Consider the following 15,130-nt stretch of genomic DNA (forward strand, 5'->3'; position numbering starts at 1 on the left):
AGAGGAGGTTCATTTGTGCTCCCCCTCCTCTTTCCAATGTCTAGTCTTTCTGTGTGGGTTTCATTTCTGCCTTGTGAAAAGACATTAGGCTAAATAAAACAATGATGCAGTACTACAGAGGTCTATGTTAATGGGACCACACCGCACTCACCCCTTCCACGACCCTCCCTTTCCCGTATGAAAGGGGTGAATCAAATAGATGAAATTCCTATTTCACCCCTGCCCATACCTATAGGTATCAATCTATCAGGTGTGGAAGAAGAAATTGAAGCGCAGCCCTTTCCTTCAAGGCAGCGCCGTGCAGAAGCAGGAGCCCGGGGGAGGCGTGGGGTGGTTTGGGAGTGCCACCTCCCCTCTAGTGGGGTCTGCCCAGAACTTAGGGAGGAAAGGAGGCGAGAGCCTCCCCTTCCCTCCCTGCTCCTGCCGTCCCCCCGTGCGGCCAAAGGCGCAGGCGTGGAGATATCGGGGTGGCGGGGACGCGCAGCCCCAGCTGGGAGCTGGCTTGCACTGAAGGAGCCAGGGGAAATACTTTGGTAATCATTTGTCTATTAATTAAAGATGTGACGCCATGAGAGGTCAGATTCATTCACCTGGCTGGATTTTCATCTGTTTCCAGATATCGCCGGGAAAAAAAAATAAGCGCAGCTTCTCACTAACCCTTCAGCATTTTAGTAAAGACTATTTTTAGATCCCTTTTAAAAACAACTCTATAGCCATTCTACAACAGGCAAACACTGCTGTGTGGTTAGTAGCTGTTGTCCCCCAAACTACTGCTGAAATCTGCCCGTATTTAAAAAAAAAAAAAATAGTTCATGCAACATTTTGGCGACAACTGCCTCTGTGGCACACCTGCGTTCTTGTTTTGTATGAACAAGGCATGACCCTAGCTCACGGTAGGTACTGCCTCAGGCATCTGCTGGCAGGAACCATGGCGGGTGCCACACAGCCTGGAAGCTGCTCCAGGGTGATGCACAAGTCCCAGCACGGCCTGATCCTGCCTGTGCAGAACAGAGTTACCCACCGGCACGGGGGCTGAAGCATGGGAGATCTCCGTGAAGGAAAGCATGAGGATTTGTGGCCAGGGAGAGGTGTTCCTGCCTGGGGGACCTGCTGCATGCCAGGCCTCCTGCAGGGCATGGAGAGGGGCTGAAAGCTGGGCAGGAGTCAGTGCGGGGGGATGAGCCAGCCGGCAGGTTATCTCCTCGGCTTTGTCTGCGCCTTACCTGCACCCACTATTACCCTGCAAAGTTTCTTTGTGGAAAGAAATTCCTGAAGGCTTCAGCTGCAAGCAGGCAAACTGCTGGTGGATTGCTTGGACAGAGGTGTTTAAGACGCCCAAGAGGCTCAAAGGTATCATCCTGCAGCGCAGGCAGCTGGATGCAAAATTGAGTCAGGGGCGTGCAGCAAGCAGAGATGACAGCGGCACGCTGCTCAGGCCCTGCAAGCCTGGAAACAAGCCAGAGCGGAGCCAAGGGCTGGATGGGGCTCACCATCCCACCGCTCTCAGGAGTCTTCATGTGCTGGTCCTTCTCCCCCATGCACGACCCCGCTACTGGAGTCTCCTTCCACCTGCACACCCTCTCTAAGCAGAGTGCTTGCAGAATGGTTATTTTCCTTAACCCTGTATTTATCAAAGCATCTACTGAGGGCACTCACGAGGCAAAACGGGCCACCGGCGTGTGGTCAAACACAGGGGCTCAGCATCCAGCAGGACGAGCTGAGGGAGATCAATCTCACTCCTGGCAGGCACCGAGGAGAACATGAACCTCGGGTAAACACGAGCAATAATCCCCTTTCCAGAGGGATGCTCTAGCTGGGGGATTGGCATCCACTGAGCTGTTCGGCCTCCGTTTTAGGTTTGAGCTCTGAGTGAATGCAGATGTCTTTAAATAAAGTCAAAGCAGAACGGCTGCGGGATATCAGGCAAGCATTTAAATATCACGGAGCTACAAAGGAAGTGATAGCCTCACCTTGCTGCACATACAGCTCCAGTCATCTACACATCAAGTAGGTGAATTCAAGAGTGCAGAAATAGACCTGTAAATATATGGAGATTCTGCTTTTGCAGTAGTTCATTTTCAAAGCACATCTACTTCTTAGCATACATTTGGGTTCACACGCCATCTCACAGCCCTCACCCAGCTTTCCAAAACAAGCTGTTTCAGCTTGCTAGCTTTCCTCGACAAGTGAAGCATAAAATACGAGAAAACACCTAACTCGTAGTGTTGTCACCACTTTCATCTTGCTGCTAATTACTATCGCAAATTATGTACATATCCAAAAATGTCTACACTTCAGTGCAGTACGTTCTTGCTACTTGTGTTTCTTAAAATATACGTGACAAAATATCTCCGTATTTTATATTTCTACGTTCTACTGACCGTGTCCGAATCTTAAGGTAGGATATTCCTGCGATCAACACGCAATGAGGCAAAATGGAATATAGCCAAGGCCCTCCACTCGTCTTGTAAAAGATGGATTTACGGTCTTTAGTGACAAGCCTTGCTGTACATCCTGATTTTTCATCTTACCTCAGACAGGCCCGTGTCCCCCCTGCCCCATGCTTTGCCATCAGCTCATTTTTGACTTGTGAGAATAGTTTCTCATGATTTCTTGAGCACTGCAGGCGACAGCCATTCTTTAAACGATTCCCATCCACGTACCAGTCTGAGGCAACGGTGTCCAGCTCGTGAAATAGCACTTGCATTCAGAGGACAAGCTTTAGCCAAAGTAGGGATACCCACACTTTACAGTGCCCCACCTACCGTAGATCCAAGCTTGCCAGACAGTATTCCCTCTAGCTGATGCAGCAGGCATCCTCCTTACCTCGGTAAGCCGTGTTATTGTAGGGCAGCCTTAGCTAGCCCAAATAAAACTGAGCAGAAGGGAGCTCAGAGATGTAAACAGCAGACGCTAGCTTGCTGCCTAGCTCCAGCACCCAGAGAAAAAGCTATAGCCAAGACAAAGAGTCAGTGTTTTAGGGAGGCAATGAGGAATTAATTATACGAGAAGATACTTCAGTTTAGCACTTAACTGGGTCACAGATGCTGGCCACCTGGGGCTTTGCCGTCTCCTTGCAGGCGCTCCTTCGGCAGCAGGCTACCTTTTGCTCTAGCCCAGAACGTCACACCTACCCCAGGCAGGTTCTTCTCTCTCCTTGTTTGCCAGCCCTTGCTCTCTATGCTCAAGGCACCCCCGAGCCTTTTTCCTCACCATCTCCCTTTTCCTCACCCAGAGCTGAACCAGCTCTCGAAGCAAACGTTCACACCCCCCCGCTCTTCAGCTGAATTGTGCTGTTTTCAGCTGCGTCATTCATTTCTAGCCCTTAGTGCCTCTGCTCTGTGCGCTGGTCCATCCATCACCTGCCTGAAAACCTGAAGTCTCCAACCATTTTCATCTACTGCCACTATTCCCAGAAAGCAGCTGCTGCACACACCTGTGTCCTGATCTGATCTCACCAGTCCCACTTAAACGTGTCTCTCCAGTTACCTTTAGTGACTCACCCTTTGACAAGTTTCACTTGTGTTTCCTACAAAATAAATCCCCAGATGAAGGCTTCTGGCAACTTGGGTGTGCTGCCATGCTTAAACATTGCGGGATGGGCTGACGGTGAACTGGCCAACGTAACAGAACCCAACGCAATGGCAGATAGTTGGAGGAGCCCTAAGAAATTACCCATTTAAACAGCAGTTGACGAATAGCCTTAGGCTTCTGGAGGCTCACATTCTAATCAATGCTAGCAAAACAGGCAATCCTGAATACGTCTCCCCACACATTGATTCCAGACGGTTTTATTGTATTTAATCTTGTCTTAGTCCCAGTCAAAAAGCTGAATAACTGTGATCTGGAAGGGCTGGGAATTTGAGGAACCACCATGGACCACAGAGAGCGTTTCAGACAGAGACTGTCACATCATTTCAGCACGAACAGTTGTAGCAACCTTAAAAAGATAAGGTTTAAAAAGAAATGCCAGCATTGGTTTAATTCGAGTGAAACCAGATGGCGGCATTTCTCCTGTTTGGACCCATTTTTCCAAGCTCAATGCCTACGAATTCACATTCTCCGTTCCATTTCACAATCAGATACAAACGGGGACTTTTTTGTGATGGTTGTGAATGTTTTATTATAGAGTCTTATCAATAAATTACTTCTCTGAAAATCAGTTTTTCAGAACTAGAATCTAATCTGGCAGGGTTCAATAAGTAACAAGATGAACTCAGCCATGCAAACAAAATATTACTAAGTTACTTTAATAAAATTTTATCACAACAACCTCAGGAAGAAGAGCGTGTCCTGGAGACTTGGACAGTTAATCTTGGATTTTATTAATATTTTGGATTCTTTTTGTTATGCCCTAGCCTCTGGTACAAAGCTGTCTTCATTTTGATGCTAGAACGGGATAGATCTTTGGGTGCGTTTATGCCTGTGATTCTTGTCTTATTTTATAGCGCTGTAATAAAAACAGCACCATCAGTGTTCAGTGCTCGCCGTGGTATATTTAAGCAACTGGTCATTGCACTGAAAAAGAACTTCTGGAGAAACTGAGCTTATTCCTAGACAGTAATTGCTCACAAAAGGTCTAGCTCCCAAGTCTTTTCAGTATGTGCCATTCATTTTCTTTTCAGCACCTCTTACGATGTTTATTAAAGTAACTTTATTGGGTTATGTTGCACACAACAGGATATTCAAAATTCCATCTTGTCCTTCACAGCAGTATCTAATACTGCCTGGAAGATAAGCAACAAACATTTTCTTTGTATATACAATCAGCATTCTGAGCTTGCAGCTACTTGTTGACAAATGCTTACCAGTTTCAGTTAAATACAAGAAAACCTAGGAACACTGAGACATTTGAAAATAAGCATTACTGTATTTTGAATGTATTTTGGATGGTTTAGCTCAACTTATTAGTTACTCTTGATTTCCAGGGCTTAATTACACACAATGTTTACAAAACTGACATCATGTCTTAACGTTAATCAAACATAACACTTAAGATTTTTTTTTAATTGTGCAAAACTTAAGCAATAAGTCTTATTACTACAATAAGCTAAAAAAGCAAGGGATATTTAAAACAATATTCACATTCAGTGTGCAATTTTTATCCCTACTTCCATCTTTTGATGTGGAATCTAGAATTCCCATCAATAAGTGCTACCTGAAAATACCAATAGTTTCTTTCACTTTTTGTTATTCGGAGGAGACTTAGAATATATTTTTGCATTAGGTTTTTACACACAATTAAACCAGCTGTTTAAGTTGATAAATATAAATTAGACACTGAAACGGGTGAAAAAATACATACTGAAGGCATCCACCTAAATGGTGGCATGACTGATAATTTATAGCTTATAGTCAAAAATATAATTGATATTCTGATTTTCCATTTTGAAGTCAAGATTTTAGCAAATAATGCAAAATTTTGTTTAAAAATTCTGGCATCTGCTAATTGAAAAAGTAATTTAATTCAATAGTTAATTTTAATTAAAATCTTTAGCTTGTTAGATATTAAGTGCTACCAGTCACAGCAGTCACAAAGACTGTTTGATGTTTACATAGCACCATATAGATAAATATCTCCTTCAGAAAGAGAGAGATTATGTTTGGATGGAAACACAGAGTATTTCCTGAATATTTTAGGTATCTTTGCCTTCCACATCATAAATATGTGCAACAATTCCTTAATTTGAGAAAAATGCACAGAATCCCACGCAAGCTTTAAGACGGTGCTATCATTAATTCAAATTCTCTATGTATAAAAGTATCAAGAACTCTTCAGTAGTCAATTTAATATTCAAAAGCAGATCAATAGTTTTATGTAAACGTGTTAAAAAACAAACCACCACATAATTTTGCTTTAAAGTGACAAAGTATTTTGCTTAATATAATTTACTAAGCATGTGAAGAACTAACGTCAAACTACAATTTCAAAACGATGCAGAGACTGGATTATCTCTGATATTGAAATACTCAGTTAAAATATATAATTATATAAAGAATCTCCAAGAAATATAATTATAATTTGTTACAGTGGTATTGTTCATTCCAGTAATACTCATTCCTCTAAGGAGGCTGCATGTTAACTAAAATACATTAAGCCGTTGTAGTTCCCAATTAGAGAACATCAATATTCTCCCTCTGCCTCTGCCCCAATTTACTAAAAAGCGGACTAGGTTTTCTACCTAAAGAAAAAGGGAATTATGCTCACTATCCAGATGGCCATTCCCTAGCCCTAATCAAAACTGTGTCAACTTATCTACAATTGTTAGGTTTAGGCTAGTAACAAATCTTGCAGTAAAGTGTTAAAAATAGATGCAGTAAGTAACAAGCCATCTTCTGTATTTTAAATCACTGAAATCTACATACCAAAATATTTATGGAAGCATGAGTGCTGGTGACATCATCGACTCTTACAAACTGAGCCTTCCGTAAAAGTTGCACAGATGGAAAAAGGTGCCTTGAGATAAATGGAAATAAAATCCAGCAGACGAAAGATTTCCTAATGTTGAGCCCCAATTCCTTACAAACTAACACACATATTTCAGTAACAGACAGTGCTCATTATTTTGGCCCTGTCCCTCTCCCAAAATCAGCTTCATAAGCTGTTATCGCTCCCATAAAAAAAAAAACACACCCCACCCTCTTAAGATATTGTATATGGAGTTCTGGATTCCAAAAATAAAATTTATAGGCAATTTCATATTCTTGCTATGAAATATCAATTAAAAATATGAATGTATATAAAGAAACCAAATTGCATTTTATAGATTGTATCTATATCGATAAGTTCTCTGTGTTAGTGGAGAATTCAGCATCTTTAGAAGTTCAACATGTGCAAAATTCAATTACATTTTGAAGAAAATTCCAGTTTAAAAAGTTATATGTAATTTCATATATGACAGGCCAATAATCTAAAAACCAATCTCAAACAAAGCTGTACAAAGTTTGCTTCAAATCTCCCTGTACCCTCCAAAAAAGGCACTAAGTGGTTTAAGTGTGCAAATGGCTTCTTAGAAGACACAGTGTGCAAACAGAGCCTGTTGCATTAGCTCCGCATTCTTTAGTGATTTCCTAGAGAGTATTGCTATTAAATGTTATCTACGGTATGGCTTTCTAAAGAACAGAAGACAGTCAGTCCACAGAATCACAGATATCTTTCACTTTCTGATTGAAGTCTTCAGGTTGATCAGCATACACATAATGACCTGCACCAAGGATAGCCTAGAGGATAAAGGTGAAGAAACAGGTCAAAATCACAAGAATGTAAAAAACAAATAAATAAATACTGGGATGTGTGAAGAACCTGACTTTTACACATTACCTGCTTGATACATTGTTACTTGAAAAGACAAATTTCAAAACTGGAACTGATCTCTTGCACCCAGCCTGTCTTAATGCAGTTAGTGCAACTGCTGCCAGGAGCTGGGATCATACAGATGGAAGCAGATTTCAACCCTCTGAATTAACAACTACTATGTTAAGCAGGGACAAGTAAAATTCAAATGATGCAATATATGGGGGGAAAACCCCATGTTCGTGACCTAGATTATTTCACAGCAACTATGTAACAAAATTAATGGCTTAAGTAACCATACACAGGGTGGTTACCCCATTTCTATAATTTATAATTCTCTGCCAAAACTGATATGAAGCAAGCCATCACCATAGCGTACAGCAAAGGTACTGGACCTATTTTCTTTCCATTTTATAATCGCTCCAAGATTAATTTGTATTTAAATCTATTTTTCCCCTCCCTCCATTAAAACATTCCCTCTCAAGTCTCTACCTGAAGCCCATAAAAGTATAGCTATGTTATTGTGTTAAAAAAACCCACAAACTCAAAGTATTAATTAATTAGAAATAAACACACATAATAAAACCCCAGAACCTCTGTGCATTTTACCAAGGATGACACTGCCAGTCCATGTCTCAGCCTCAGCCTCATGAGAACCCTTCCCCTCCTACGGTTTTTTTAATGTCTCTGTAATTTCTACTACTCCAATTTATCTTTTAGAATCTGTATTTGGCTTGACAAAATGTTAACCTGGAATACAATAAAGTTTTCCACAGTCCCTTCTAAAAGCCATTGATCAGACTGGAAAAATCTGCCTGAATGGTATATGCTTATCCTAGCAATATATTGTACACTTCTTAACAGTGACTTTTTCTTACAACTTTCTCTCTGGTTAAGCAGTTAAGTGACACTTTCAAACATATTTGTGCTCTTTAACACATGTAAACAGTTCAATAACAATCTCTTTTCTCTCCGAGTTCCAGCTCTGATGTCAGCTACCACAAGATTATAAAATTTTATTTCAATGACTTGTCATAGTATACTATCAACATCACATATTGTACATTTCTGTCCACACAGACCTAGACATCAGTAAGAAGACAGCTGGTGTATTCAAACATTTTATCACCTCATAGCATTGTAACATATACGCATATTCAATTATCACAGCTGACTGATGTGACAATGCGTGAAGAATACTTTTAAATTTGTTTGGTTTTATAGAAATCAACAAAAAATGCAGTGTGCACGTTCGCATCAAGTTGCACATACACACATTTTAAATTCTAATGCCTTACCTCTAAACCAGAATGTATTAGCTAGGAAGACAACACTAAGCATTTTCTTAATGACTTAAAGAAAGATGCCTACAAGAACCTAAGCACCAGGTACAAACCACTCCCTTATCAGAGAAACAAAAGCGTTACACAGACAGATTAGAACAGTTTCTGAGAGCCTTCTCACTATGTCATACATATATGCAGATACTAGGACTGCTGTGGTTTAAAACACAGACAACACCCCAGATACTTACCAGTGACCACAAAAACTATTTGTGTTAGCACACTGTAGAGCAAAATATTTTGTAGAGCAGAAGAATGACCTTGCTCAAAGATCTAATTCAGCTTCTAGTGCTACAGTAAGTTTCCTTCTTACTCTGGGAACTCAATACTCTTTTGTCTAGGTTTTCTCTGATCTAACACTTGTTTTTTCTCTCTCTGTTACAGAAATCAGAAGTTATTACCTTGGACTTTAAATCAAAGGGCCAGCATTTCCACAGTTGGTATAAAAACCATAGATACATTTAAACAAATCTACACAATAAACAAACAGCTGCTTTAAAAGTCAACTTACTATTGTCTTCACATATGAATTTGGTCTCAGAGACTGGATAGTGCTGCCAGAATTGCCGTCTATACATGAACGTGCTCCATAGACCACCGTGATAGGAATGTCTTGATCCATCTGTGGAATCCGTTGCAGCATCGGCCTTTTTGCCCATCCGTAAGGAATAGTCATGTTCTTGAAAGCTGTTTCACCACTTCAAGTCATTCAAAAGGGTAAAAACAATTAAATTTCCATTGGATCTGCCTTTTTCTCTAACTTGGAGTATCTGTGCCTTTTGGTAACACAGAGTGCAATAGTACATGAGGCTGGGATTTTTTACTATTAAGAAATATAAGTTTTCAAGGTTTGCATGTAATTTTCAACAGAAAGGGCCTGTGTTGTTACAGTACTGAGTGCTAACACTTAAAAGAATGAAATGCCTTATTTTTAAAGTTTTTTAATAAATTCTTTACAAATTAAACCACTGTAACAATTTTTTAATTAAAAATTAGTGCCCAAACTCTCTCAGAATTAACACACAGGTAGTTGTAGAAGAAATATAGACTTAGGACAGCTTTTACATTTATCAGTTTCTGGAATTCAGAAAAAGTGCAATGCTTTTTTTTTCTTCAATTAATACAATAAATGTTACAGTTTAAAAAAAAAAAAAGCATGCACACTATTGCCATAGCCATTGGAGGGAGTAGCAGGCACTCAGTAAATGAAGGACAGACTTCAAAACATACATTGGGGAACTCATACTCACCTGGGTGACTGTACATTGCAGTGATAGATATATTCAGCCACAGTGTTATCATCAAACATTGATGAATATTTTCGCTTGAAATCTGGTCTTAAACGCTGAACAAGGCTTAATCCTGTTAAAACAGAAAACACTATTAGAGGAGGAATTAGTACAGACAACTTTATCAGATTGCCTAATGCTTTTCATTACAACCCTCCAAACACGTTCCCTTGAAACTCGTGGCTAAGCTTGATGACTTCTAAACCAATGTTTTGTTTCAGCACTTGCATGTCTTAGGAAAACATGATGGCATTACACCAAACAGGAATGAAACATAAATATTCTAAAGGATTTTATGCTGCACCAGAAGAGGGGTAATTCAATCCCTGCTGAATACATATGGGGAATGTTTGAGAAGGGTCACTGCAGCAATAGAAGAAACATGCAAAGGGGACCAGCAAAAGGGCTAAGCAGAGTATCTCTTTGCCACCAGTTTAGTCTCACATGACACCGACACTGCCTTTCTCCTTGCTCTGGCAGCACTGGGTGGGCCAAAAGCATCCCACCTCTCAGAACCAGAAGGCACTGTTGAAAAAACAAGTCTGTGCTCTCCTTTTACAGAACCGTCTTCTTCTGAAGCTAGTTCAACTAACTAGTGTTTAGTTGAAAGAACAGATGTCTATGCTGAAAAACAGGTGTAGAAATCTTGACATAAGACACAAGAACTGGTATAAATTAAGAGATTTAACCTAGGAAAGTTATTGTCCCCATGCTCTCTTAACAGCCAAAGTAGAAAAGAGGGTCCCTTCAGGGGCCAGTTCAGGCTTTCTAAAGTTAAGCTCCTATTCCAAATCACTTCTTTAAGGAAGAAGCCTCTTCTAGTTGACCAGATGGATCTTTGGGACAATAGCCTCACCGAAGGCTAATCTTAGTTTAAGAGTATTATTCATCCCTGAAGAGATAGGCTCACAGTTTACCACTTGGGTTTATCAACTGAAAATACTGTTGTTAATATGTGCAATGATGATGATGTCACTTCTTCCCACCTGTCTGGCCAAAGGCCTGATACTATTTATGTAGACCTTGTCACAGTCATCTATGCTTTTGTAACCTTGAGATTACACTATTTTACATGCCCTTACGTATGCTTTAAATCAATTTAGAAAACTAATACAGTGCAAGAGGAAATAATTCCCTTATGAAACAGCAATTTAAGTCCTGAAGTGATCAAGATTTTGCAAACATTCTGCAATTTGCTCTGCTGCTTGTATTTTCTCTACAGAGAGTTCAATTGCTGGACTTCTGTCTTTTTCTGTCTGTTTGGGGTATTTTTGAACACAAACAATACAGCTGGCTGGGAATAAAAGTACCTGGAAGAAAGAGACTAATTCTGTGTCTTCTCCTGCTATCAGCATAGGGTCCACAGCAACCCCATTTCCAATAACTAAGGGACTGAAAGTTACCAAATTTCAGAATTCGCTTTCCATTTTGATAAAAGTGTTTTGTCTGTGGGTCCAATTGCAACACCATTCTCCTTCCCTGAGAATTTACAGGGGAGAATGGAACAAGGAGTCAAGGCACCTTGAAACAAATTTTGGAATGAAATCACACTGGTTCATTCTTGTAATGTTTATTGAACACACCCTCAATTGTCTGGCTGATGTTATTCATAGTGTCTATGGAAATGCTGAAAGAAATACTATCATTGAAGACTCTGAGTGCTACAAAAAGGGTGTGGTCACAGTGATATTACCATTGTCCTGAGGAATTTTTAGGCATTCAGCTCTAGGAATGGAATTCACAAATCCAGTCTAAGCACTGAAACCCCTATACTGTGAGCCTCCTCGGTGACTGTTCCAGTTAAGTGAAGAAAAACATGCAAATCAACTAACTGGAAACCACTCAAAGAAAAAGATCTCTCTGGATTCTATCTCCCTCCCGGATTTAAGTATCTGCCTGCGGGTCTAATTAAATATCCATGTGATACCATTATGATATCCCAAAGAACCTGGCTCACGTTTAAGTGCCTAACTCATACCTTTGAACAAGAGTAGTTGGCTTTATAGTGAGGTTCAGGCAGCTACGCCTGCCCAGCAGCTTAAGCACATGTGCACGTAGAAGGAAACCTGGGTTTGGTTCAGTGCCTTCATCAGGTTGGGTTTGATGCCTACCTCGCAGCACAGTGTTTAAACTTACCCTTCTCCAAGAACTATGCTTCACCTGTCAAGAATTGCTCATTAAGTTGATGACGGGAAAATTTTTTAACACGTGGAATGAGAAATGGATGAAAAATTTTGAAAAGCACTGCCCCCCACAGCAACCTGTAAGCAAGACTAGGTGGGGAATACCTTGCCAAGACAGGGTCTGTTTCTGCAGCATGGTTTTGACTGCACTTACTTGCTAAGGGAGATAACTTCAGCTTTGAACTCTTTCACATGGATTGATTTATGCATGCATTTGTTATTGGATAAAAGGCACTAAATCAGTGCTTATCACTCAATATGCCTCAGGTTATTTTGTTAACTGAATTAGCATTTTACCTAAAAAAAAAAACAAAACCAACCTGTACAAAACATGTTGCTTGTCTGAAAAGCTAATTTTGTCACACTCCCAAAAACAATCAAAAGGATCAGCATATTCAAATATATATTCTATAGAAAGAGATTTAGGAAACAGATGTGGTTTAAATGTAAACAAAGCCTAGAAATGTCACTAGTTTATCTTCAGACTGGATACTAAAAATTATGAAGAGGTGAGTTAATTGTAACTTGTGAGTGGCCTGAAGGATATCTTTTCCCAAGCCTCTCCAGCAGATACTCCTGTAGTGCAGAGAGTAATAGACAGATAACCTCTTTCCCCTCTAGAAGGAATACATATGATGAATTTAAGATTTGATCACACCCTTCTCCCCACTCCCCACATAAACTAAAACCGTAGTGGTTTTGGTCATCCCTAACTAGTCCTAGTATTAGGGTATATAGAGTTTATCTAACATCTCATTGGTGCTGTTGAAAAAATGTAGAAATATGAAGGATAGAATGCCACTGTAATGCAGGACAGCAATGAGACCCACAAAATTTGCTAGACTAATAAAATGGCTAATGGAAAGAACCCAGTTTCAATTTAACTTCTCTAAACTCAGGCTAAAGACAAATGAGTTTACGAGAGACTGCCTTCTAATGTTAACCAAATTTGGAAATCCTGTTTGTCCATCAAACCGCAGTTGGAAGGGAAATTAAATGGACTGTGACCAGAGGCAACCAGAAAAACCCTTTTCGCATTCATGCCTCTTTGTCAGGCTTCCCCAACAGATGTCCACATATTCTGACTCACTATAACAGTAGCCTGCAGTAATATAATGTAGCTTGCTATAAACTATCATACTAGTATTTCTAATAGAAAGAGCTTGCCCTCTTGTCCTAAAGAGTTCATCTTTTCTCAACCCCTCCCACTTTTCTCCTCCAACTCTTTTCTCTGTGGGCGATATGGGCTTCCAACAAAGCTTATCTTAATGTGGTATCTGCCCCATGTTTATGTTTAACGAAAACAGAAATGGTATTTAAGAGCAGCTAAAACTCACCAAAGGGTCCTGCTATCCTCAGCCCAGCTAATGGATTAAATGGACTCAATATAGCTCCTAGGGCTTTGATCCAGATTGGAATTGGTCTTTCGTGTTCAGGATTGTCAGGCCTCTCTGGAAAACCCCATGGCTCCACTAAGATAAGATGTTTGACTCTGTTGGCAAAAAAGGTTCAGAGGTTTAGAGTACATTAATTTTTCTTCGACTGAGTACAACGGAAATGTGCTATCTGTGGACTATGCAACCTGTTTTAGTCACGTCTATCACAGTGGCTTATTACCTAGTTTCTGATTCATCAATGGTTTTGCTTTCAATTGCTAATGAGAGACTGAATTGCAACTAATCGTATGTATGAACACCAGAAACTTGGAAGCTCATGTCACAAAGAGAAACTCAGTATTCAATAGATACCCACTGTGACACACATTTGAGAAAAAGGCCAGTCGTCTTTCTATTTTTAAAAATAGCCTAATCTATATGCTCAGTCAATATTATTTGCAGGAGCAGTTTAATTTGAGAGAAAAGAAGATAATTGCATCTGTTTCATTTAAGTAAATTTGCTAAAAGTCTTTCTTTTCCAAGCCAACTAAGATCTCTGTTCTAAGAAGAGATGCAATTTATCTGAAAAAATCCTCTTATCAAAGTAAAATTTGAACTGAGAGAGGCAGAGCAAAATTAGCAGATGTTTTCTAAATTTACTGATTTTAGGTCGTGAAAGAAACGTCAGAGACACGATTTATAAAATTATTACTCAAAGGAATCTCAGTACAGAGAGCATAGTAGGAGTCTCCAGCACATGCAACTATCAATCACCTCATGCTGCGAGTCCCCCTCAAGCAAAAAATCTATTTCATCTCGGTAGATTGGAATTGTCCATTTCTGTTTAATCCCATAATAACACCTACTCTAACTGTCCTAGATACCGCTGATTTCTGAAAAAGTGATTCTTCAACTATAGTTTTGCATATTTAAAGTGATTTTCCATGCAAGCTTCATCATCTTTACTTTCTTCTTCATGAGTTCCTTCTCTTTCAAAGCCATGAGATATTTAATACAGCAGAGTTCTTAGTGCCTGAAACGATGTCAGAAGTGATTCCAAAGGCTATTTCTGGACTATAATCAGTTGGGAAACCAAAAATCTGTGCTTGAAATGAGGGGTTGAAAAGGATTTACCTCACAAAGATGTTTCTTGGCTGTCAGATCAGCCACGAGTGTATTTGCACACAGCAGCAAACACCAATGGTAAGAGAGGACAGGGTAGAACTTAACTATACAAACCAAGCAGGAGAGATTAGAGGCTAAGGAGTGCAAGCAATGAGGAGCCATTCAGGACAGCCACATATTCTGTGCACGAACTATGGCATTAAACATAACACAGCAAACACATGAATAGAGTAAGCTTTTTTTCATGTTTCCTTTCTTAACACTTTCCTTCCCATTTGACATTTCTCCTTTTGGTAATCAAGCCTAAAACATAACCCAGGATAACGGGAAGTTGACCATGAGAATCATTCCAAAAGTAATAGTCGAGAAGTTGCAGTATTTGAAAATTATGACCCACCATCACCTGGGAATATTCTAAATGGGAATCTTTTTGGATTAGTAACCTCAGATGTCCCATGAACAACTTTGGTACAATGTAGTAAATTAATGGATCATCTAAGCTTGGAGAAGCAGATCTACT

At 40.0% G+C, this 15,130-nt stretch overlaps 1 protein-coding gene across 1 annotated transcript in view; it reads right to left on the minus strand.

Annotated features, from left to right (window-relative positions):
- Positions 1-4,102: 4,102 nt before the first annotated feature.
- ABHD5 (abhydrolase domain containing 5, lysophosphatidic acid acyltransferase) overlaps positions 4,103-15,130 on the minus strand; it is a 32,398-nt gene continuing 21,370 nt past the window's right edge. The window contains exons 4-7 of the mRNA XM_075493220.1: positions 13,447-13,601; positions 9,888-9,999; positions 9,149-9,335; positions 4,103-7,221 (exon numbers count right to left, since the gene is read on the minus strand). Coding sequence (XP_075349335.1) covers positions 7,132-7,221; positions 9,149-9,335; positions 9,888-9,999; positions 13,447-13,601 — 544 coding nt within the window. The 3' untranslated portion in view covers positions 4,103-7,131. The remainder of the gene's footprint in view (positions 7,222-9,148; positions 9,336-9,887; positions 10,000-13,446; positions 13,602-15,130) is intronic.

The sequence above is a fragment of the Mycteria americana genome, chromosome 2 (genome assembly GCF_035582795.1).
Source record: "Mycteria americana isolate JAX WOST 10 ecotype Jacksonville Zoo and Gardens chromosome 2, USCA_MyAme_1.0, whole genome shotgun sequence".
In the NCBI taxonomy this organism is placed as follows: domain Eukaryota; kingdom Metazoa; phylum Chordata; class Aves; order Ciconiiformes; family Ciconiidae; genus Mycteria; species Mycteria americana.